The 24,712-nt window shown below is 42.1% G+C and overlaps 4 protein-coding genes across 4 annotated transcripts; 2 read left to right on the forward strand and 2 right to left on the reverse strand.

Annotated features, from left to right (window-relative positions):
• Positions 1-226: 226 nt before the first annotated feature.
• On the forward strand, positions 227-2,982 carry LOC123155966 (phenylcoumaran benzylic ether reductase Pyrc5). Its single transcript, XM_044574128.1, has 5 exons — positions 227-534; positions 1,279-1,413; positions 1,881-2,118; positions 2,259-2,462; positions 2,557-2,982. Exons 1-5 carry the CDS (start codon positions 337-339, stop codon positions 2,721-2,723), a joined length of 942 nt encoding a protein of 313 aa, XP_044430063.1. The 5' UTR covers positions 227-336; the 3' UTR covers positions 2,724-2,982.
• Positions 2,983-4,403: 1,421 nt separating this feature from the next.
• On the forward strand, positions 4,404-10,754 carry LOC123155967 (toMV susceptible protein tm-1(GCR26)). The gene is made up of 9 exons (XM_044574129.1): positions 4,404-4,666; positions 5,504-6,154; positions 6,346-6,552; positions 7,609-7,824; positions 7,917-8,139; positions 9,154-9,401; positions 9,489-9,667; positions 9,929-10,182; positions 10,274-10,754. Exons 1-9 carry the CDS (start codon positions 4,562-4,564, stop codon positions 10,423-10,425), a joined length of 2,235 nt encoding a protein of 744 aa, XP_044430064.1. The 5' UTR covers positions 4,404-4,561; the 3' UTR covers positions 10,426-10,754.
• A 230-nt stretch (positions 10,755-10,984) lies between these two features.
• LOC100415891 (protein POOR HOMOLOGOUS SYNAPSIS 1) lies at positions 10,985-15,482 on the reverse strand. Its single transcript, XM_044574131.1, has 10 exons — positions 15,105-15,482; positions 13,582-13,698; positions 13,346-13,417; positions 12,412-12,521; positions 12,115-12,335; positions 11,966-12,012; positions 11,865-11,892; positions 11,679-11,773; positions 11,552-11,579; positions 10,985-11,362 (listed from the first exon to the last, which is right to left on the reverse strand). The coding sequence occupies exons 1-10, from the start codon at positions 15,396-15,398 to the stop codon at positions 11,298-11,300; spliced, it is 1,077 nt and encodes a 358-aa protein (XP_044430066.1). The 5' UTR covers positions 15,399-15,482; the 3' UTR covers positions 10,985-11,297.
• A 4,087-nt stretch (positions 15,483-19,569) lies between these two features.
• Positions 19,570-23,988, reverse strand: LOC123155968 (probable WRKY transcription factor 19). Its single transcript, XM_044574130.1, has 7 exons — positions 23,696-23,988; positions 21,784-21,937; positions 21,635-21,681; positions 21,521-21,554; positions 21,381-21,439; positions 21,269-21,296; positions 19,570-20,892 (listed from the first exon to the last, which is right to left on the reverse strand). Exons 2-7 carry the CDS (start codon positions 21,842-21,844, stop codon positions 19,781-19,783), a joined length of 1,341 nt encoding a protein of 446 aa, XP_044430065.1. The 5' UTR covers positions 21,845-21,937; positions 23,696-23,988; the 3' UTR covers positions 19,570-19,780.
• Positions 23,989-24,712: the final 724 nt, after the last annotated feature.

A 24,712-nucleotide genomic window follows, 5' to 3' on the forward strand; every position in this document is an offset into this window, starting at 1 on the left:
GGCAGCCACTAGGTGGTTTTTTTTCTTATTTCTCCTATGTTTATTAGGCATGATCGTGTTGTTGCCCCCGACCGTCGTTCTTGTTTTGGATTTGGACGTTGATTATACGGCGTTGCTTTATTTATAAAGCAGGGTAAAAGCCTTTCATGACTCTGTTATTATGCCGCCTTCCTTCCCAGTCACGACTCTTCGACTAATCACACCTTTTCCCCTGTACTCGCGGCCTCGTCTATCTCCACTTCACTGCACTTTTCCTTTTTTATTTTTTAAGAAAACCACTACATTCTGCCTCTCCGTTCTGTTCTTGCCTTGTTCTATTTTTCCGCTCTGCTGTACATGGCGTCGGCTGCAGGTGAGGGGAGGAGCCGGGTGCTGGTGATAGGCGGCACGGGCTACATCGGCCGCTTCATCGTCGCCGCCAGCGCACGCGAGGGCCACCCCACCGCCGTCCTCGTCCGCGACGCCGCGCCCGCCGACCCAGCCAAGGCCGCCGTCCTCCAGGGATTCCGGGATGCCGGCGTCACCATCGTCAAGGTCAGCAGCCGTCGTGCTCTTCTTTGCTAGTCTTATCCAGATCCTTCCTCTCTTTTTATGAAGGTTGGTGGGTCTAACTTCTATAAAAGGGTGGTGCCATTTTGGGTCAAAATGATAGCAGAAACAGTGATAAGAAATTCTCTGGATTGCTTCATGGCGGCTTTCTTTTTTCTTCTTGTCCCTTGTGCGGTGCGCGAGTGCTAAACAAAGCAGCGAACTTGGTTTCTGTTGTGGCATATCTATGAACAAGACAGAAATGAGAGTAATGGGAAGGGGATTAGCCCAGTCAAAATAGATAAAACAGTCATGTAAGATGACTTAAAGAACACCCTAAAAAAAGGACTTAAAGAAAGTAAAGATTAGGTGATTTGCTTGGAATTTTGGAGGCTCACAAGGGCCCATTTACAGGACAAGGCCATAAGGGTTATGTACAGAATTTATCTTTATCAAATCTGCTAGGCTTTTTAAGATTCTTCAGTGTTCAAGCCCCAATTTGCTGGGGACAAAAGGTATATGTTGTAGCATAGTCGTTGTTCTGTTTGATAAAATACTGAAATGTATTCACAAGGTGGCGGCAAGTCAACAACCTTTCATGCCCTTCAAGACTAAACTATAATGTTGGCAAGGATGATAGCCATCCCTGATTGTGTCGTTACCCCGTGTTGATTACTAAAATAATGACCTCAAGATATAAGTTTGATTGGATAGTGATGTGTAACTGTTACATTACTGTTGGATTATTAGGGTGATATGTATGATCATGAGAGCCTGGTGACAGCCATTAAATCAGCAGATGTTGTGATCTCGGCCGTAGGTTATCAACAGCTACCGGATCAAACTCTCATTATCTCGGCAATTAAGGAAGTTGGGCATGTAAAGGTAATTTCCAAAGTCCCAATCATCAATATCAAATTGTTATGTGTGCACACCTTATGGCTTACTATGAATACTTTAGCTGATAATATAGTTCGAAACTTCTTTGTTATTGATGGTTATGCAATAAATGATGGCCTGTAAATTGCAACGAACTGTGCACCCTAAACTCTTCTATGTGAAACAACTTGTGAATTGCATTTTCTTCAAAATTCGTATTTTGCTGATGAGAACACTAGTCATTTTGGTACTAAGAAACTGGTTTGACAACTTAGGCTGTTCCCTGCCTTCCACAACATGGTGGACAAAAAATCATTGAGATGGACGGGAATTAGTTGTGGTTATTTTGTTCAAAACATGTTGAATGTGCCCCTTTTTCATATCTGATAGACTGATACCATGCATTCCTCATGTCATTATAATTTTTCTACAGCAGTTCTTACTGAACTCTGATATTGATGAGCTTCTTGCAGAGATTCTTCCCATCAGAGTATGGTAATGATGTGGATCGTAACCATGCAGTTAAACCTGCAAAGACAGTATTCGGTGGGAAAGCTCGTATAAGGCGTGCCATTGAGGCTGAGGGGATTCCCTACACATATGTCTCTTCCAACTTCTTTGCTGGTCGTTTCTTGCGAAGCCTTCCGCAGATTGGGATCATGGAGCCTCCAACTGAGAAGGTTCTCATTATGGGTGATGGAAATGTAAAAGGTAGATCCGATCAAGATGCCCTTAATATGATTGTACAGTCTTACAATATGAGAAATTAATCTCTATTTTGAGAACGGAATTTAAATTAAACAAGGACTGGGATTATGGCTGCACTCTTATGTCTGTATTTTCGACAATAGGAATCTTTGCGGCGGAAGAAGACGTGGGAACCTACACTATTAAAGCTGTAGATGATCCAAGGACCCTGAACAAAATTCTGTATCTGAGACCACGAAGCAACACTTTGTCCCATAACGAGCTTGTCTCACTCTGGGAGAAGAAACTTGGTAAGACACTTGAGAGGGTGTACCTCCCAGAGGACGAACTCCTGAATAAGATTCAAGGTAAAAATAAAAGCCTTGTTTTACTTTTATAATATTGTAGTTGCCGTCTATACTTATCTTTTGTACTGATTTTGCCCTCTCGGGTATGTTTCAGAGTCGTCAGCGCCGCTGAATGTAGCACTGGCAATCAGCCACTCTGTCTGGTTGAAGGGGGACCACACTAACTTTGAGATCGACCCATCATTTGGAGTTGAAGCAACTGAGCTTTACCCCGATGTGCATTATATTACCGTGGATGAATACCTAAATAGGTTCCTTTAAACTCCTAAATCCTATCGTCCCCAATATTCATATACTTTGAATAAGTGTTGGAGGTTGTGTATTTTTATTAGAATGGCACGTGAATTACGTAATCAGAGTGTGAGACCTCAATCATGTGAGGAATGCATCTTGCATTCCCTTGAGCTTAGAATATATAAACTGAGGTTGTATAAATTTGGAAATTTTAGCTTGATGGAACATGATACCGTATGTAACAGCCCGGGGGTTTATGCCAAATTAGAAATTGTTTGTTATTTAATTTTTGCATCATAAGCATTACTGCATTAATTAAATAATTGATTTAGATATTTTACTTCGCCATTTTGTTAAATGATGAATAAGTGTCGCACACCAAAAATCTGAGTTGAGATTTTTTTTACTCTGTTCTGTCTTCTGTCCTTTTTGGGATCTATTTGGAACTTACTTGGAATTTGGTATGAGATGAAACTTGAGCTTGCCATGGTTGATCCTACATCCAAGGAATATTGTTGCCCATATTCCAATGCCTGGAATTCATCAAATCTTTATTCCTTCTTTGTTAAAACCTAATTTTCATATTTGGGAATGATTCTTTTATTCCTGGCATTACAAAGGAGCTACCATTTCTAGACATGAGATGATTCCACCAAAATTCTTAGACACTCACTGGGACTTGCAAAGTCCAGATATATAAATATATTGGCCAGCCTTGATCAATATATTTCATTTTTTTAATTCTTTTCTTTCCTGCCCTTTTTGGGAAAAAAAATATAAACCATATTTATGGCCCTGTCAAAATTCTCATAATTCAGTATAGCATTTTTATACCAATGTTGATCTTTGGTAAAACCGTAAAAGTGTGAGCCCCAAGATCATCCTATATAATGCCCTTCCTTTATAACCTTCCAAATCGGCCAAAACACACTTTTGTACTAGAGCTTATATTTCTAGAGCAGATCAAACCCCCATAAAATTATGGTAGCTTTCATATGCCATATAAGAACTCTACAAATTTCAGCCCTAGGCCCCTAGCCTTGATGCCTAAAATTATTTTTCTTCATTACCTATGTAAAGTGCATTTTTGTCACTAGCACTACCAACCATATATGTGGCCATGGTAAAATCCTAAGAAATACAGATTAGCCTTACGATGCCAACTTTGATCGATGGTAGGAAGCTCTTTCACGTTTTCTTCCGATTTGTGGGAACTCGGACGTGCAAACCGGTCCGTGGATGTTTGGTGGACGATATTGAAGGGCTCAAAGTGTTTAGACCACACAGTCCGGACATTTACGAGCAATTTGACTATCGTTTGAAGATACCCTTATTGTTAATATAAAGGATAATGTTTCATACCACCAAATCTCATTGAAATAATTGCAACCAATTCCACAACAACTTGCGGGGCATAAATAGAATTTTATATACTTTATATTATTATGTATGTAAATATATGAATATGAATAGAAAAAGGTTTTGGGAGTAAAGTTTTGCAAGCCTGTCAACTATACTACTCCTAGAAAAAATAATTAGGAGTTTAGGGGGGAAAGGCAGAGATGCTCTAGCACGCAGCGAATCGCCAGCCTGGAGATCGGAGAATCGCAATCCGATCCCAAATCAGGCCCCAGCACCACCCACCTCTGTCCCCGCCGTGCCCAACGTGGCGCCGCTAGCGGGGCACAGCACGACACCGCTATGGAATGCAAGTCAACACACCTCATTTCTACTGTTTGCCCGTCCCCACTATCATCAGCCTACCTATACACACACCAGCCCATGGGCCATGATCCACCCATCCGTCACGGTTCCCCCCTGCTGAGCTCCCGATCTCTGCTCCGCTCTGCTCCGAGGCGTCGGCAATGGAGGTGCTCTGCATCGGGACGGCCGACACCAAGCTGGAGGAGCTGCTCTTCCTCGCCACTTGCCTCCGCTCCAGCCTCGCCGCCTCCGCCTCCGTCCCAAAGGTACTGCTACACTGTCCGCCTATCTTCTCGTCCCCGCGTGCAACTAGGTGAGGAGCTCAGTTATCCGCAATTTGATTTCCATTCGTATGCTTGAAGCGATCGTCGGTTCTCGGTTCCCCATCTCAAAAAGGAGTGAGCACGCATTCATTCTATTCGTTTGTTCCCACAAGATTTTTGGCGTCGCCTACTTCTAGAACTACAGTGAAGTTCCGAGAGAGTATTCCTTCGCTGAAAATAGAAAGTGGAGTTCCCTGTCTGAACTTGCAAACTGCGTCATAATATTGAGATATACTCCCTCAGGTCTCTAAGACGTCTTATATTGATGAACAGAGGGAGTATCAGGGTAATATATGGATTATGTTATTTGCCATACTGTGTTCTTGCCTGCTCTTTTTTTTTAGGGAACTGTGTTCTTGCCTGCTTGGTGGCAGCATAATGCCATGTCTAATTTTTACTCGAGGAATTCCTATACAACTTTCACCAAAGTACATTTCCTACTTAAGGCTCAGAGTGCACGAGTCCTTCATTAATTTGTGTTATCCACATACAGTAGCCTTAAAGATCGATAGTCTACTCTCAGTAATAGACAATTCGCCAAGTATCAACAAAGCTACTCCCTCCGTTCCAAAATAGATGACTCAACTTTGTACTAACTTTAGTACAAAGTTAGTACAAAGTTGGGTCATCTATTTTGGAACGGAGGGAGTACTAAACATTGGAGCATCCAAACTTCTGAAGCAGGACACATCTTTATGTGCACCTGTGTGTAGTGCACCCTTGTCCTGTAGATTTATTATTTTCTTCGCTGGCATAACATGTGGTGTATTGAAATGGTAGGTTAAAGTGAGCATAGTGGATGTGTCCACAACTAAAACAGTACCAACACAAGATTCTGAAGACATTGCAGTTATTGCAAGAGATACAGTTCTCTCATGCTATCCGGATTCCAGCCAACAAGATCTTCCAGATGACAGAGGTGAAGCGATTGCGCTTATGTCAAAGGCCCTTCAGAGCTTTCTGAAAAACAGATATGAGGCCGGCACCCTGGTTGCTGCTGTTGGCTTAGGAGGAAGTGGAGGAACCGCACTAATTGCTCCTGCTCTAAGATCCCTACCACTCGGAGTGCCTAAGCTTATTGTATCCACTGTTGCTAGTGGCAATACTGCACCCTATGTTGGAACATCTGACCTGGTATTATTTCCTTCAGTTGTTGACATATGCGGAATAAACAGTGTCAGCCGTGTTATATTGTCCAATGCCGCTTCAGCTGTCGCCGGAATGGTATATGGGATATTAATGGCTTCCAATGAATCAGATGAAACAGACACAAAGCTGACTGTTGGAATTACAATGTTTGGTGTTACCACACAATGTGCAAATGCGGTCAAGGATAGACTGAACAAAGAAGGGTATGAGACGCTTGTATTCCATGCCACTGGTGTCGGAGGCAAAGCAATGGAAGAACTAGTTAGAGGTGGTTTCATACAGGTAATTAATACTTTCATGTGGTTTTGTACATTTTTGTCCTTGTCTATTTTTCTGTAAGATTTTGTCTTGTGGAAACTATGTTTTTCAGCTCATGAACTCTGATGGTAAACTCATTGCCAGACAGAAACTCCACTGGTGTTAATTTACTGTCTGTAGAGTTTTTCATCTTACTTCCATTTGGTTGCATGTAGGGTGTATTGGACATAACAACAACAGAAGTTGCAGATTATATTGTTGGAGGTATCATGGCATGTGATGAGACCAGGTTTGATGCGGCTATAGATAAAAAGATCCCTCTGGTTCTGAGTGTTGGGGCCTTGGATATGGTTAACTTTGGAGCTCATGATACAATACCTGCTGCTTTCTTAGACAGAAAGATCCACATACATAATGAACAGGTTACACATAGCATTTATTTTCCTATTTTGGACCTTGTTTTGCTTCCTAAATTTACTTGGTCTTTGCCAAATTTTATTTATGATGTATATATTCACTATGAATACTGAATCATAAATATATTGTTAGGTTAGCACAGTGATAAGTTTACCAGATTAATACGCTAGGATATCATTACAGACAATGCTATTATGGTACCAAGAGTAAGGTTGTGGATATATGTACATACATATATAGGAGAGGGGTAGGATGAAGGAAGAATTCACTTCTTCTTTTTTTGCTTAGTCTGAACCACACAACACTTGTCCCTCTAAACAGGAGTCTCTAACAAGTAAATCAATAGACGAGATGTAGTCTAGTCAAACACTATTTCTAACAACCCAACCTATCCCTAAAACAGTATCTTATCTTAAAGACACATTTATTGTTATACTTGAATACTCTTCTTATGCACTGCCCACGAATGTGATCCAAATTTGTGATATTCGGCATGAGCGTGCACAGGGTACATGAATGTGATAGAGCATACCGAAATATTGACCATGGCCAAATTATGCAAACGAGAAAAATTGGCAAAGCCAGCGCGAATTTTTCAAGCACAAGAGCATGACCTCAGAAGGGTACAACGGATTGTCACTCTCCATTCTCCACAACCCTCTCAGACCTTTTGGGACCCTTGGATCCTGTCTCTATAAAAGAATATTGAGCTAATGGAACATAGCATCTAATCCTCTCTTTCTTGGACCTTGATTTGATTTGCGCAATTGCTTGCATTGAGATCATCTGGCCATCTCCTAAACAGTTTATATAGTCTCCCACTTGTCCTCTTCTAAAGCAAGTGGACTACGTGTCCTAGTAGGATTCCTCAGGGTACCACACCTGTTTTGAGTCCTAATAAGATTAGGATTAGAATCGCCATATTCAGTTGAGAAAATCCATCTGTTACATGCAAGCTGTAATTACTACCTTACAAGTATGTACTTTACGTGCCGCTATTTATGAGGATTTCACATTTCCTAGTTTTCTTGCGGTGAGTAAAAGACCATGTAATCTTTCAGATTTCGTTGATGCGGACGACCTTGGAGGAGAACAAGAAATTTGCTCAGTTTATTGCTGACAAGCTGAACAAATCTTTATCTACAGTTACTGTTTGCCTTCCACAGAAGGGCATCTCTGCAATTGATGCACCTGGAATGCCGTTTTATGATCCTGAGGCTACATCTGCACTCTTGGATGAGTTAAATACTCGTCTTGTCAAAACTGAGAACAGACAGGTTTCTTCATGTTACATAATATGTTAGTTGCATCGCTAGAATATGAATACAAAGGGTCGTAGAATGAACTAAGCTGATTGGCTTGTTGACAGGTGAAACTGCTTCCTTATCATATAAACGATCCTGAATTTGCCAATGCCTTGGTGGATGCATTCTTGAGTATGGATATAAAGGCCTCTAGTGCCATAACTCAGAAAAACAACATGGTCCTACCAAAGCAAGACACAAATGAAAAAGAATCTTCTTCAGGACAGAAGACTTCAGATAGTTCTATCATATGGAGACCCCCCATGGATTTCCCTGATGCAAGACCAGGTTAGCGGTGATTCTGTTCCCATCTTATGCGCCCAAATTTTATTATGCCCACACAAACAGACTGTTTATTGAATCACTTGTTTTAGTTTCTTATAAAAAAATTGTGGAAGGTTATCTGGTATGTACCTTGTTATCTGCTATGCCACCTTACAGAAAATCCTTCAGGGTGAAGTTCTTATTTCGTTTTTATTCTCATGCTTCATACCTAGGCTTTTGTCACAATTTTTGTGTCTCCGATGATCTAAGAGGTCAAGATAGTTGTGAGTGACAACTCCTTTGGGGCCGTGCTTCAAGAATCTGTAGTACGCTTCACCGTTTGATGTTGTCCACCTTTCTCTAGTCTTAGTATCATGTAATTATTATGGGGTTGTCTTGGGGAAGACCGCAGGCACTGGTCCAAGGACACATAGAAATGGTGCCAGCACTTAGGCACAGTTCTGACATGGGAACAGAAAGAGATTCCATTGTGTTTCAAAGGAATCATGTAGTCCTCAAGAACTGGGGATGAGCTCAACATGCACATGGGACGAGCTTGGGCACATGCCTAACCTTTACGATATCGATCACCAAATACTTAATGCTATCGTCACCTATTACCTCTCTACTGTGCCGGATCATAAATGTTCGGTGTCACCTCACGTGTTTGCAGACAAATTAGGATTAACCTCAGCTGCTACTAAGTGCAGTTTTAGTCTATTTGCAGTACAGTATGATTTTACAAAGGGGCATGTCAAAACTCTAATGATTTTACACATTATAGTACCGGTGTGCACTGATGAAATAACTGTGAAAGGTCAGAAGTTTGGCGTTAGATTATAGGGCATAATAAGCATTCCGAACCCTCATGTGATACCACACAAGTTACATAAATTTCATAATTTTATTTTTAGCTCGTTGTCTCCTTGTTTGGCACGACATGTTAAAGGGTGTTCGTCATTCATTTCAGTTCTTGAGATCTATTGACAAAATTCTATACCCTAATGATTCTAATTGTTTACTCTTCAATGCCGGCAGAAACTTTGCAAAAGACAAAGTCAATACTACATAAATTAAAGCAACAAATCGGTGAGGGTATTCCTGTAATTGGAGCCGGTGCTGGTACGGGCATATCTGCAAAGTTCGAAGAAGCTGGTGGGGTTGATCTGATTGTGTTGTACAATTCCGGGAGGTTCCGTATGGCTGGAAGGGGCTCATTAGCAGGGCTCCTCCCATTTGCTGACGCAAATGCAATTGTACTTGAGATGGCCAATGAGGTGTTGCCTGTAAGTTTTTTGGTAACGGAGTTCATTCTTTTGTTTTCCTGACAACTGGCTTGAGTATAGCTGGGAGTTAATGAGATGCTAATTTAGGTCGTTAAAGAAGTCCCTGTTCTTGCTGGGGTTTGTGCTACCGATCCATTTCGTAGAATGGATCACTTTCTTAAACAGCTGGAAGCCATTGGATTTTGTGGTGTCCAAAATTTCCCTACGGTTGGTCTGTTTGATGGAAACTTCAGACAGAATTTGGAAGAAACTGGAATGGGCTACAGGTATCGATTCACCACATCCTTGTTTATCGGATACATGTTGCATCCATGCCATGGCATGAACATATAATACGCACATGAAAAATGCCGTACTGAATTTTGGATATAATTTCTGTTTCAGTGACTTCGTGATGGTTAGTTTTCGTTATTTATTTTTCTGCTGGAGGGAAGATTTGCATGTCTGAATTCTTAAATTATGCTAAGTTCTGCATCTGAGTGTGTGTTCAAGGAAGTTATGTTAAATTGATCTTGGTCTTTTGCCAGCATGGAAGTGGAGATGATCTCAAGAGCCCACAGCATGGGTTTCCTGACGACCCCATATGCCTTCAATCCAGAAGAAGGCGCTTCCATGGCCAAGGCCGGAGCGCACATCGTAGTCGCGCATATGGGCCTCACAACAGCTGGGTCAATTGGCGCAAAGACGGCCGCCACTTTAGATGACAGCGTTGCCCGGGTTCAAGCCATTGCCGATGCCGCAGTCGGCGTTAACCCTGACATCATTGTTCTCTGCCATGGAGGTAAGCAAGCAGTCTCTGCTTCATGCAGGCTTCAAGTGACAGATGGTGTCTTGATAAATCATGTGATTCTGATGCACAATTCCACCACCAGGTCCCATATCAGGGCCCCGGGAGGCGGAGTTTATCCTGAAGAACACGAACCGGGTCCATGGATTCTACGGCGCCTCGAGCATGGAGAGGCTGCCGGTTGAGCAGGCCATCACAAACACCATGAAGGAGTACAAACGCATGTCTCTGAAATGAGGTTCGGTGGCTTTACCAGGTGGGCGGATGAAGCGAGCCCGGCGTTCGTCAGGTTGTTGTCACATGTAAATTGTTACTGAAGGTGCCTTGTGCGTTTGAACATATATAATACTCCCTCGGTCCCATAATATAAGATGTTTTTTGACACTACACTAATGTTAAAATACGTCTTACATTATGAGACGGAGGGAGTAAAAGATATCGACGAAACTATAGGGTGTGTGATGTGGCATGCCATCTCGTTGGTCCAGGCGGTCATGCATTACAGGATGCCCATCAATGAGATATGATCTTTTCCAGGCGGTCATACATTACAGGATGCCCATCAATGTTTTTCACTAACCCAGTTAACCGAATAACCTTTGCCCTTCCTTAGACCGGCCAATGAGCCCATGTGTTTCATGCTAAACAAAATCGCTCCAATAACATTGGGTAATAAGCAGCTATGAGAAGCTCTACCCTAAAAAACAATAAAAATACGAGAGGCTCCCCGTAAGTCCAGGAATTCCGTACTCAGGCACACATAAAGGCAACAGCATGACAGAACGCGCGACGCAGATACACAAGGAGCGTACCCTCAATTTGAAATAGCAAGCTTACAGAAACAGTCAAAGGACGCCCAGGTCTAAAGCTTCTGGATTAACAATTCGTCAGCTGTCGAAGCACGACCATGCTACGTGCTAGTACATCGGAGAAAGCATACAGCGTATTGCTTGCTAATCCCACAATGCTATCATCTGGGCTGTAGCTATAAAGGACAGTCTTAGGTGTTTCTTGTAAGAGCAGACCTGACACGGACACTAGGCATGATAGGCGAACTACCATTACATTTGTACGTATTGTCAGAGGCAAGTAAGGCCTTTCAGCGGCGTTCAAGAGGCAAGCAACATGTCACCACCCAGTTCATCAATGGCTTTGTCGAGCTTGGACAGCATATCTAGGGGAAGCAAGAGTACTTGATCAATACAAGTGTGTGAAACGAGGTTCAGTTAACATAAATAAAAATACATGGAATAGGTTTTCAAATTGGCATGTGTCAGTAACAGCCTAAGCAAGGCAGTTATTTATCAAGCATACTAAGTACTGTGCAAGAATATTCCCATGGAAAGAGGGAGAGAAAGCATACCATGAAAAGAGTCGTCCCCGCCATATGTCTACAGCAGTAAAAATAAAACAGAGCATGTTAGGACATACAAGTTGGTTTTGAGGTTTTAGGAACAACCAAGGCAGAACAATTTTGACAAGCAAGATACCTCTATCCCTGCCAAAATATCACGTGTTACGTCACTAACATCAATCTCTTTACCAGCACCCTTTCCTTTATCAGCAACCGAATTTCCACCAGCAGCTGCAGTAGCAACAAGCATTGCTGACAGGTCAGAAAAAGATGGAATGAAACCATCACAAAAAAAGTAGCAATGTAATAAAATTATCTGTACCATCAATCCGAGTGTCCAGTATGTAGGCCTGCAAAATTTGCAAATATTAAGAAAATATCCTTAGAGACCATTTGTGGGATTTACAAATAACCAAGCATTACCTTTTCAGGAGCATGATCAGTTATAGTTGCTGGAAAGGGTCCTCCATCTGTGTTACATGTGTGAACAGTTATTGATAATAGAGCAGCAAAAATCAAAATGAAGATATTTGTGGTTTCAATGTCAATTTATCCTATCATGATTTGCCGACCTCTCTCAATTTTAACTGAACCAGAGTAACCCTCAGGGAAACCAGAGTAGCCCTCAGGGAAGCCAGAGTAACCCTCGGGAAAACCAGAGTAGATGCTATTGATATTTGTAGCAATGGGAGATTGAAGAACAGGCTGATCTGGTTCCATGTGGTAGCCAACAGCAGGTGCGTCTGTCCTGTGATCAGAAGTTGGCTCCTCAAAGCTTACCGCTTCATCAGGCCTAGGCATAGAATATGATGTTAGCAAAGGAAGTATTCCCGCAAGCTACAGACGTGATCATTTTCTTTACTTATTACCTGTATTGAAGTCCATTAGAAGGAATATATTCAGATGATGATGAATCTTCAAGCTCACACATATAGTCGCTTCCAGATGGCATGATATCCATGGTGTTGCTTGAGAGTTCCTTTAAAGTCCATCAAGCAAATGCATTTAGTGTTTGAGAGAACATAATACTTTACAAAGTGAAAGCAAAATCATGCCTAATACAGTAATACTCATTTTTACTTGCTCTATCACTCTTAAGAAAATCTAAGCTAACACAATAGTAAATATTATTACTGGACTCCCATGTAAGCAAACTTGCACCAATGCATTCTAAATTGGGCAGAGATAGTAACTAGCACCACTGTTATGGCATAAGTAAAGTACCACACAACAAAGTGATCAACAAAAGTAAGCGAAATTCAGTAACACGTAGTCAGTATGTGAAAATCTGAAAATCATCCTAAATAGTCTTATCCAGTCCATTATGGTACTCCTGTTCACACATTAAAGCAGGTAAGCAGGGAGGCGCTGTCTACCATCGATAAAGAAATAAATAAAATCCTTCAAGAAAAGTGCAAATTAAATACTTAAGAAATGGTCGTGACTCGTGAGCATTTTCAAGGTTGTTGATCAACCTCCACTAGTATTTTATTTATTGTGAATCTAAAACTGCTTCAGATTTATTTTTTTATGTACGAGATAAAACATGTTTATCTTATACAGTAAGTTCACATGCAAAATAAGCACATAAAATGAAAAGGTGTCACAACAGTACTACAGTATTAGCAAGCCACTGGATACAGAGACAGAAATCATAAAACACAAGAGAGCATTCCAATGAACACAAATACAAGAAAGAAGTTTGTATGAATGGCATGCAGAATTGTCTCCAGAGACCTACATAACTGTGCTGAGCCACATATGAACAGCATCTGAAGATAACAGAAGGATAGAAAAGTGCACCTTCACAATCACACTATTCAAGAATGATTCTGCATCACTGAGGCGAGGGAAACGTACAGCAAACTTCTGGATCTGCAGAGAAATCAGTGGTATATAAATTTTGCCAATAGAAATGTGTTCATATAAGTAATTTTGCATGTAGAAACATCCCATGTGAGCAATTTGCAACAAAGAAATTCCTTTTCATTCAACTAATCAGTCATCAGAATCACATTTAGCGATGCAAGGAAACATGCCTGTTTGGACCTATCACAAAAGCTCACGAACACCACCCTGCTCCCTCTAACTGGGCACTCTGTCACGCATGCAACCTGTGGCCATGAGAAGTTGAGGATAGATACATAGTGCTCCTCCTGTGCCATGAAAATAGACCTCAGTGTTGAGTTATTCGGACAGAAAAGAGAATGTATGACGAAACAGAAATGAACATTGTGTTCAAGTTCGCAGTGTATCCTCATTTCTCCAACCTCCATAACTTCTATCAAATAATATTAGATCAAGAATTGTAAACATAATAATTATAGCAGTGGGAGAATTTGTGGGCAGATGAGCAGTACTTAGGTATGAACACAATACGTCAATACCACATGCAACCATGAAATTGTTCAGCCGACACAATTCAGTTCAAACTTTCAACTTAAGGAATTTCCAGGGTTGCCCCTTATATACATTATTAGGGACCATAATGCAATGAATATCAATCTTGCTCTGACCAAAGCCCATAAATGATTCAAGGTATTATGTTTTTTCCTCCACGTGTAGCAGTTCGGTGACATGAAAGTGAGAACTACTGGGTAACACCCATGCAGAGAGTTCTTCCACCTTAGTGAGCATTCATTGTTGGCCTTCCACTCGCATCACCTTTCTCCCATTGTGGAGTAATTCATTCTTTCCAAATAGAACTATAAGATGCAGCACATTTGTAGGTTTCCGTGTAGAACCAAAAGGTCCTAAACTAAAATAGTAAAACTGATGCACAACGAATATAATTGCGCATAATACAATGATCGATGCAGTTATACGAAAATATGACGAAAAACTATACTACATGAAAAGATGCAGCATCATGGTTGGCTACAACAAAATAAACAAATATGAACAGCAATAATTGAGGAGAACGACATTAAATCGAACAAAATACAACACAGCATAATCTCATAAACACTGAATTAATTGTTTGGGTAACATTTGGGGCATCACACAGTTCTACATGCATATTTTATTTCAAACGTGAGGAAAATCAACTGAGAGCCAGAGGTGGTTAACTGGCTAAGATCCTGTCTAGCAATGTTGTGACAATCAAAGTGCTAGCCAACAAACAACCATGATTAATAGTATTATTTACACTCCAACACAATGCACAGACACAAAGTCTATATCGCAAACTCTTGAAACAATCAATATCAGAGCACCAACACATCGAAGAGCAATGCTGGGTGTCTGGGTCACCAACCGCTCGATCTAATGCAACAATCTTAAAGCTGCCAAATTACACATGTGCACAGGTCGACCCATGCGTGCGCTCGGAACCAGCATCCTCTGAGTTATAGAACCAAATCAACTAAGAGCAGAAAGTTCTAGAACCAACTAATTCAGCAGAAATGAGTTGGCGCACGGAAAAAACCTTAACCCCAGCAGTAACAGGCATTTTTCAAATGCGATCATCAAACGTGCTTAGCTAGAGGGCAAGCAAACAAACATGTAGCAATGCATTCGAAAATGAAAGAGGAGGGGGGAAGGGGGTCGGCGCGGTACGGACGTAGACGACGTCGCCGATGGAGACGGTGAGGACGCGGGCGGCGAAGGAGTGGGTGGGGCGAGAGATGCAGAGGGCGGCGGGGGAGGCTGCCAGGAGCCAGGTGCCCTGGTGGAGTTGCTTGCCGCGGGATATGTAGCGGAGGCCGGGGGGCGGCGGCGTCGAGGGGGCGCGCCGCGGCTTCGCGAAGTAGCGCGCGAACTCCACCTCCCACCTCTGCCTCCGCCGCTTGCCCCCCGCGGCCTCCTCCGCGCGCGACGTGAGCCGCTCCCTGCTCCTGCCGCCGGCGCCCGCCATGGCGACGACGATGACGCCGAAAATGCGGCCGTTTTGGGGGCGTTGGGGTTTTGAGAGCAGAATTCGGTGTTGAATGGTGAAGGTGGATGTAGCAATTAGCTTGGGTTCGCGGCAGGTGGTTTTTACAATAGAGTCCTAAACCAAATGAAAATTAGATAATGCGCTAAAACGGATATGAATATAGGGAGTAGCTCTTAGAGAAAATTTTGCGAGGGCAGCGTTTCGATGCTCAGATTCATCTGCATCCGGTTAGAAAAAAATCAAAATAAATACTAAAAAATTCAAACAGTTCCAAAAAAAAAAATTATGTAGGTAATTTGATGCGTGAGGTTCGCTTCAAATTTTAGATCATTTGAACATCTGATCAGCTCTAAAAAAGATAAATATAGTCAAAACAGTGCGTGAATAGTAAACATTTTTACAAACCCCTAATTTGTCTTTTTTGCCGAGGCGTGAATAGTAAACATTTCCATATTTTTACAAACATTTTTGCAAACTTCACGCATCAAATTATCTACCACACAAAAAAACATAGAATTTTCTGAATTTTTCTAGTATTTGTTTTGATTTTTTTCGCTAGGGCGAGTGCAGCTAAGCCTGAGCTCAGAAGTAGATTACCGAAGTTTTAGTCTTTTCTTTAGAAAGTATGCTTGTCTTTAAATCATGAAATCGTTAGAAAATGCAGTGTCTAGGAGGCGCTTAGGCTAGGAAGTGAATCCTCTAACATGAAGAAGAGAAGTCACCTAAGCTACAATTCCCTAACTTTCCTCCTTCACATCCATATGATTAATGCTAAAATGACTTGATTAAATTTGCAAATTAAAAATCTATTATATACATTTATAAAAAGTACATACAAACAAAATTATTATGTAATGAAATTAATTTTAAATTTATTTACATGAACAGTAATCACACACATAACCTGCTACAGTGGCTAAATCAAATATTTGCTACAGTGCCTCTAACTTTCCTTCTTTGTTTTGCACTAGATTGCACTGTAGCTTAGGTGACTTTCCTCCTTAATGTTAGAGGATCCACTTCCCTTAGACTATAGGCAATGGCCAAACGCCTCGCCTAGGGCATATGTGGAAGTCTAGGCAGGGCAAGTAAGAAATTATCTACAACAACGAGAAATCTTACCATATTGCAGATGCACTGGTATACCAAACATGCCATATCCAAATGGCAGCAACGGGTATTTAAATTATTAGTGTGACCTAAAATAACACCGATACATATATAATACCACAAATACATCCTAATAGTAAAAACTATATTACACTTAGGCCGCGCCTTGGGTGCTTAATCATTGCCTAGGTACTAGGCGAAGGCCAAGCGCCTCGCTCACGCCTACCGCCTTTTTTAACCTAATAATACAAAATCCTTGGCATGGCGCCCGGGAGCGCTGTAGTGCAAATTTTGGCATGGTAGGTTCTTTATATGGACTTAAAAAGATGTTGGGCTTATCAACATTTATCATTTACCCCTGAGCGGCACAATAAGAATTCGGAACTGACTTCAAAGCCTTGGTATTGTAAATATTAGTTTTTGAAAGTGCAACTAATCCTCGGGTAATTTTGATAATTAATAATAACATATATGTCATTGAACTAATGCCAATTCAAAGATAATTTCAAGAAAGTTCAATGTAGGCATGGCGGACATATGATTGTGGACCCCTCAAAATGCTAAGGACGTACTTCTTTCTTGAAATAAACCTGGAAGCTTTATTGATTAGAAATCAACAACACATTGTTTTTGAGATTGTTACAATTTCATTTAGAGCTTCCTCAAACCAATCAGAAATCAAAGAAAATCTAGCTAATCTAGTGAGCTCATGAGCAACTTAAATTATTTGCTTCTCCGTTACAATATTCGAATCTAGTAGTAACGAAGTCACGAGCATAATGAAAACAATGTCGAAGATTGCCGCCGCCGCACCCGCCGACTATCCTTCGTCCTGCATGATGTCAATCACCTCCAGGTTGTCCGAGTTAATAATAAGGCGATTGCACCCCGCCCTTTGCGCCAGAGTAAGGCCAGATTTGAGGGCTAAAGCTTCCGCCATCAACACATCCGCACAGTAGTCAAGCTTCCCATTCCCTCCAGCGGTAAACCTGCCTTTGTCATCTCTCATAACCGCCCCCATCGTACCCTTAAGCAGGTCATGATCAAAAGAAGCATCAACATTCAGTTTCACGAAACGCCTAGGGGACAAGACCCCCCCCCCCTCCTTTCATAGTCGCCTTAGGTGATGATGCATTTACAAAATTTGACGTGAGGGCTAGAATCCCCAAAGAAATCTGAAGTGCATTCTGAGTTATCTCCTTGTGCACTAATTTTCGTCTTTCCCACCATAGATACCAAGCTGAAACAACAATCATTTCACACAAATTGTGGTTACCCATTATACACAATTCTTGATCTGGAAGAAGAAGTAGGTACTCCAACACCGCCTCTCCAGCACGATCAACCTCACAAGCTCTATTTATAATATCATTCATCCCAGCTTTCTCCAAACCTCCTTTGCTTTACTGCACAGAAAAAGCATGTGATTTGTGTCTTCTACACCCTCGAAATAGGTAAGGCAGATGGGCGAGACCTTCATATGTCTATTAGCGAACGTAGCCCGACATGGAAGCGTGCCATGTAGCATACGCCATATATATATTTTTTTTACTTTTCCCGGACAGGATAATTTCCATATTTTACTCCAAATAGGGTTAACTGTGGTTTGTCCCATTCCCATCCCATTAGAATGTCTTGCATAATGATAATTTCACTCCACGAAATAAGAAGACCGAACGGAGAACATGCGATTCTTCATATAACTCCAAGCAATAAAAGGATGCAACATTTGTAACATTTCTTCTCATATTCATGAGACTTCCACTCTGTTGTTGCATTAGTCAAGTTTATTTTCATTATATATGTGTGCATGTATCAGTTTTCATATTTAAAGTAATATATTTAAGAGTTACGAGAAATTTTGCCAAATTTGATGGGCACAAAATAGAGGCATCTGGAAGTAGGACAGACGTCACTGATATTTTGTTGGACATTTTTGGCGTCGCATCTCAAATGGAATGGCACTCATGGAGGCAATTGAACCAAGTTATCTGTTGTATACCTAACTATGGCTTTGTAGTTCTATCGGCTCCATTGCCACTATTGGATGCTGCCTTGCTTCTGGCGAGGGTTAGCTTTTATGATCACATGACCGTGAACTCGATGATGCTACTCTTTTGGTACTGAAAGAGTGTTTCTTCCTACCCCTGAATCCGATAATCAGTTGTCCTGTTACATGGCTAAATTTGTCTTTGTACAAATGCATCATGCCGTTTGATCTTCCACCGCTTGACCGTATCGCCAAGGCGCGTTGCCGATCTAGTTAGTAAATACACTGAGCATCTCGGAAGTAGCCTATGGGTCTCGGTCCCATTGCACTCAAATTGGGAAAAAAGAGAACTTGCAATATCAAAAAGAGTCAAAAAATTCTGCTAACATTTTGTTACGAATATGACTTAGTGTAATGCTCACGTGAAAAGTTTCGCAGAAGAATGACTACCGTTGTATTGTAGACAAAAAAAAATGATACTATTCACATTTTTTGGACTTGCAATTTAGCTTCTTTTTTTTGCCGAGGGTACCACGACAGTCATTCATCCGTGAAACTTTTTACGAGTAATATGCTAGGCCATGTTTGGTAAAAAAAAGTTTCACAAAGTTTTGACTCTTTTTGAATGCTTTTCCAATTCAGATGCTTTGGCTATGTTTCAAAGATCCACACCGCTGAGCATCTTCCTGATCTCTCCGTGCCTTCTTTACAAACACAATAACCAGCACAAGATGCGTGTGGAGGTGGCTCGCTCGGTGAGACGAATTCTGAGAGCACAGTATACTACGGACCCTTCTTTTTAATGAGATGATTATATGAATCTATTTTTCAACCTATATATAACTTCAAAAAAACTACGTTCGCAAGTTTTCATGGAGAAATACGATAATCTGCTACCTGGAGCAGATACTCTATACATACGTGCGGCAACAACAAAAACAAAGCGAGAAAATCCGCACATCCGAGGACATGTTTCGGATTATCGGGAGCCGCTGCACCTTTCACGATGTTCACAGACAAAAAAGAAAACGAGCAGACGACAGACGAACGAAATGTAAACCACAATGTGCAGTTATACTTTTTAAGTCAACTCACAGAACTCACAGTCAACCGTTTATAGTCAACTCACAGGACTCAAGTTCATATGGACACTGGATCACTAAACTCCTAAGATCCGCAGGACAACACTTTGTAACAGACTCAACCGTTTAGTTGGACAACTCTATGCAGACAACCTTCATCTTCATGGACAGTATAATTTCTATAAACCAAAGAATACACTACCTGTTGCTGGCAGACCCTCCTCTGCTGAGGCGACCAATCCAGATGGAGCCGGGGACTGAAGCGGCGGTGGTTGTTGAAGCTGAAGCGGTGGCTGTTCAAGCGCTATAGCGGTCTCAGGTGATTTGGGACGGTCCGGAACGGGGGCGGCGACATGGATAGCGCCCATCTCGGGCATGTCAGCAGAAAGTACAGCGGGCATGGTAACTTCCTCGCTGGAGGGACCAGCTGGATCAACCGTCTTCTTTGCCCTCTTGGCCCTCTCGGCCTTCTTCGTCCCAGACTTCTTGGCCCGACGTTTCGGCTTTGGTGCTCCATCGGCAGTATCACCTTCACCCAGCATGCTCTTCCTGTGTGCAGAGCAGAAATCCACACCCCATTTTGCGCTGGCGCTGCATCCTTCAAACTTGCAGCGTCTGCCACCACCATGTTTGATGCAGTTATCACTCCGCCCTTGTGCACTCTTTCCGCATCCTTCAAACTTGCACCGCCTCCCCCCACCGTGCCCAATGCAAAAATCTGTGTTCCCTTGAGCACCCTTTCCACATCCATCATGTTTGCACCTCTTGCCACCACCGTGCCTCACGCAGCAGTCAGTGCGACCTTGACTGCTTCCACACGCAGCATTGCGGCATCCAGCGACGGAACAGCGCTTGCCTCCTCCATGAGCAATGCACATAGGAGTGCCTCCATGTGCTCCCTTGGTACAACCTTGAACCATACAGGCCTTTGAACCACCACTGTGGACCTTGCAATACACAGTATTTCCCTGGGATCGTTTGCTACATCCTTCGTACTTGCACATCACAACTTCACCATCAGAATTAGGTATGACTGTGCTACCGATAGCATTTTCCATCACTCTAAATTGACCATCTCCTTCATACTTCATTGAACCTTCAGATTCAGTGAGTGGTACTGCACTGGAACCAGGATGGCCTCCACCATGCGACATGCACAAAGCTACGCCATTTGGTGGGATCTGAGGGCAGCCAATCATCTGGCATTGTTGGCCTAAACGGTGGCTTTTGCAGAACGGTGTCTGGCCTTCAACAAGTTCATTACACCCAAGTCTCTGGCAGCGGTTTCCAGCTGTTCAATAAAAAAAAAATGAGCCTGAGAAAGATTACACACGCTACAAAAACATAGATTTTCATCCCAGAATGAATTTCAATTAGCCAATTGTTTGTGCCGATGCATGCAGTCTGATCTTATCCAAACTGCCAAACTATGTTGGTTTAGCACCAATAGATATATCTAAAACCCATTCCCGTACAATGAGAAGACATCAAGATAACTTTGAGCAAATAGAAATTTACGAAGAAATGGTGGAAGTTTCCAACATAATTGCAGAAAAGGACAACTCATAATTCTTTTCTTTTTTGAGAATAATGGACTCTGGAAAAAAAAGGGCATGTTTGGACAAGTGTATAAAATTTGGATACAATGTGTTTAGAAGAAAACGTACCAGGCGAAGAATTGTCTGCCATGAAGTTCTGTACAGAAAAAAAAACATCTCAGAAAGTACTTTTTAGACTGGATAACGATCATAACATTATTGAGGAGACAGGGCAGCTTACATTTAACTGTATCATATTGGCACGCTCTGCAAAACTGCTTTGCTTCTCAGCATAAATACCTAGACCAAGCACACCATGGTCAGTGAAACATATATAGCAGTTTACATAATCAGAAAGTTATGTCAAGAGTTGTGCAGTACCTTGGTTAAAAGAAGAAGGGTCCATGACATACACCTGCATGTAACATTTAATATGTTAACACCAACAAAAAGGTAATTTGTGAATATTAAATTATATAGACCATCAGGCATTACCCCTTGCTGAAAAGAATGACCATTCCCAATCATTGAGATTTGTTGCCCTGAAAGATATATGCATACATATTAAAGCATACTGTCTGTTAAAAGCCATAAATTTCAGCTTCACTGCTGCAAAAAGGCTTGATAAATAGCATTTAGCTAACCTTTTATGCTGTGGGTTGTATTGCTACCCTGTAACACAGAAAAAACAGGTGGACCAGACATCAGCTATACACTCCAGCTGTTCCTTGTTGTAATCAAGTACCGATATCTGTATTGGCTACAAGGAAGTCTCCAAGGGTTTGCAGCTCATTAAATCTACATAAAGTGAAATCCATTAGTTAGCGATACATATTGCATTACATTACAAACTAGTCCGTCTGTTCACTTTTATAGGATCTTTTAGATCACTAAAGTAGTGATCTAAAAGATAAAGTTTACAGAGGTAGTGTCAAGTTTGAATCTACAAGTTAGCAAACCCCCTGGTTTCATTTAACATTTCTGGCAGGAACAAGTGGTATGCGAATGTTGACACAAGTATATCATATATCAAGGAGAAAAACAATATAGTACTACAAAAAGTGAAAGCCTTAAAAACATAGACAGTACACATTACTCCCTCTGATCGCCAAAGAAGGGCATGGATAAAATCATCTGTTTTGCCCAAAGGAATGGTGCCGAGAGGAAGTTTAGGGGTGGAGTGACGAAAATGCTTAGCGAGTTCTCTCCAAAAAACGCAGTGCAGTTAATTCCTTCCCCCAAATCAAGGAGTTCTTTTTGCTATTGGCTGCATGCAACATGTAGTTAATTCCTTCCTCCAAATCAAGGAGTTCTTTTTGCTATTGGCTGCATGCAGCATGTAATCTATGAGGAGATCAGGACATGAGCATGATGGAGGGAGATGAAGCGCTGTTGGCCATTGACTTGCCACGTGCATGGTGACCTCGAGATTAGGGATAGAATTGGAAAGAAATCTCTCCAGATGGCCTTCCTTTACACAAAGTAATCAGGCGTACTTTCTCTGTGCATTAACAAGAACAATTTACAAAGAAAGTACGCCCTTCTTTGGCGATCAGAGATCTTTTACTTTCATAGAGAAGTCAGCATTCAGCATTCTAGCATGTTCAAGGCTAAGCATGGACAGGCAGACAGCACTGTACATCATAGATTATAAACCCCCAAAAATAAATCCTCGTCTAAAAGGACAAAAGAAGTTAAAGACCAAGGGTAGTTTAATCACATAGTTAAAATTGATAAGATTCCTTCAATAGTAGAAAATAGAACGGATAGATTATTATGGGGTAAGGACATAATAACCATAAAAGAAGGCATCTGTTTATTACAAAAAAAATAGACAAGTGTGCATCCGATCTTTATATCTTGCAGAATCTAATAAATCTTCCACAAAGATAATGACTGATTAATCAAACCATCAACAGTGTACTTTGGTTGTTTGTGCTTTATATATATAAAAAGGTAGGGAAGAGCCTGTTTCGAGGAACAGTGAGCCACAAATTGACATCAAGACCTCCCTCTTGAGATAAACAGGGGTTAGACCCACCCCCTTCAATGTTAGGGAATTTTGGTTAAATTATGCCAAACCACCAGTATCCTAAAGGATTGAGCCAAACCACCACCATCCAAACAAGCTTAATCTTGTGGAAGGCAACGAAACTACATTCAGTATGCCAGTTTACTTGAGCAACAAAACGAGAACTGGTCCAGATCCAACTCTAGAAGAATGTTCATGCGTTGAAAGCTAAATAAGCAAGCGAAAGAAGCATCGCATATAACCCTAAATCGCAAAATTGACTTTGATCGTTGCAGTAATAATCAAAACCCTAGCTCTTACAGAAAAATAAATGGTTAGGAACGTATGCAACGTCTGATTCCAAAACATGGCAAGATCATCAATCGATTAATATATTAGATGACGATTCTCGGGTTCTACAAAGCTCGATGTGCCGTGCGATAGCAGCGAAATCGTGCTCGCTCGGCCCTCCATCCATACCGGAGGCGGATCTAGATGGTGCGCAGCGGGATTCAACTAATCGGTGGATAAAAACAACTTCATACCTCAAAACCAATGCCCAAAGACTGCGGGCGGGGCAGAGACAGCAGGGACCCGATGTTGCTAATGAGGAAGAACGGGAACGGCGATCGCGGCGACGCGTGAGAGGCGGGGGCGTTCGGAGCCGGGGGGGTGGGGGTGGCGGTGGGGATGGGGGGCGTGGGGCGTGGGGCGTCGGCGTCGGCCGGCAGGATCGAGGCGCCGCCGGTGACGCTAAGGTACAGCACGGCGGCAGATATAGGGCACGGTGGTTGACTATGAGGAGAGATTTAGAGCCGCTTTTCTTTTGGGAGAGAAAGAGAGAGAGAGAGAGAGAGATTTTAGAGCCGCCTCGGTAAGTCAGGACTCGGGGAGGGAGAGAAAAGGTAGGTACACCTCGTGTGATGAATTTGTTGCCCTATTTTTGTTGTCTCAGTTGTTTGGCCCTTTTTAAAGGAATGTCATGTATATTCCACTTAAACTCGGTGCACCGTATTGGTGATCACCATATCAGAAACAAAGTCTGGGGCATAGAAAACCCACACAAAAAGAATCGTCGCAGCACCCATAGCAACCCTAACTACAACCCTATGGGGGGAGGGAGAGGTAGGGGGAGGGGAAGGGGAAACTACAACACTAACTAGAGTTGGAGATTTAATGCCCAGAACCATAACCCGGGGCATGCTAATGACAGAAGAGCTGAGGAGGTTGAAAAGGAAGATGTTGCTCGAGAAGATGGGAACAATGCATTGGTGGCGAAGGAGGGAATGCAATCAAATAAGCACACTTCTGTGGAGAGCCATTCATGTCCTGGTCCATCTGGTACACTGCAGGAACCGGGGGATGTGAACTCCCTGGCGATGGTGGCAGCCTTGCCGGCAGTCCCCCCGATGTCGCCGGTGTACGTCTCTCCACGCAAAGAATGTAAGAGAATCAGGAAGGAGCTATGCAGTGAGGACAAGGATAAGATGAAGAAGAATGATGAACCTGGTGATGGAGGCTTGGCCTCAGCGACTACAACAACTAAAGATGATGCACAATCG

The sequence above is a fragment of the Triticum aestivum genome, chromosome 7B (assembly GCF_018294505.1).
Source record: "Triticum aestivum cultivar Chinese Spring chromosome 7B, IWGSC CS RefSeq v2.1, whole genome shotgun sequence".
Classification (NCBI taxonomy): domain Eukaryota; kingdom Viridiplantae; phylum Streptophyta; class Magnoliopsida; order Poales; family Poaceae; genus Triticum; species Triticum aestivum.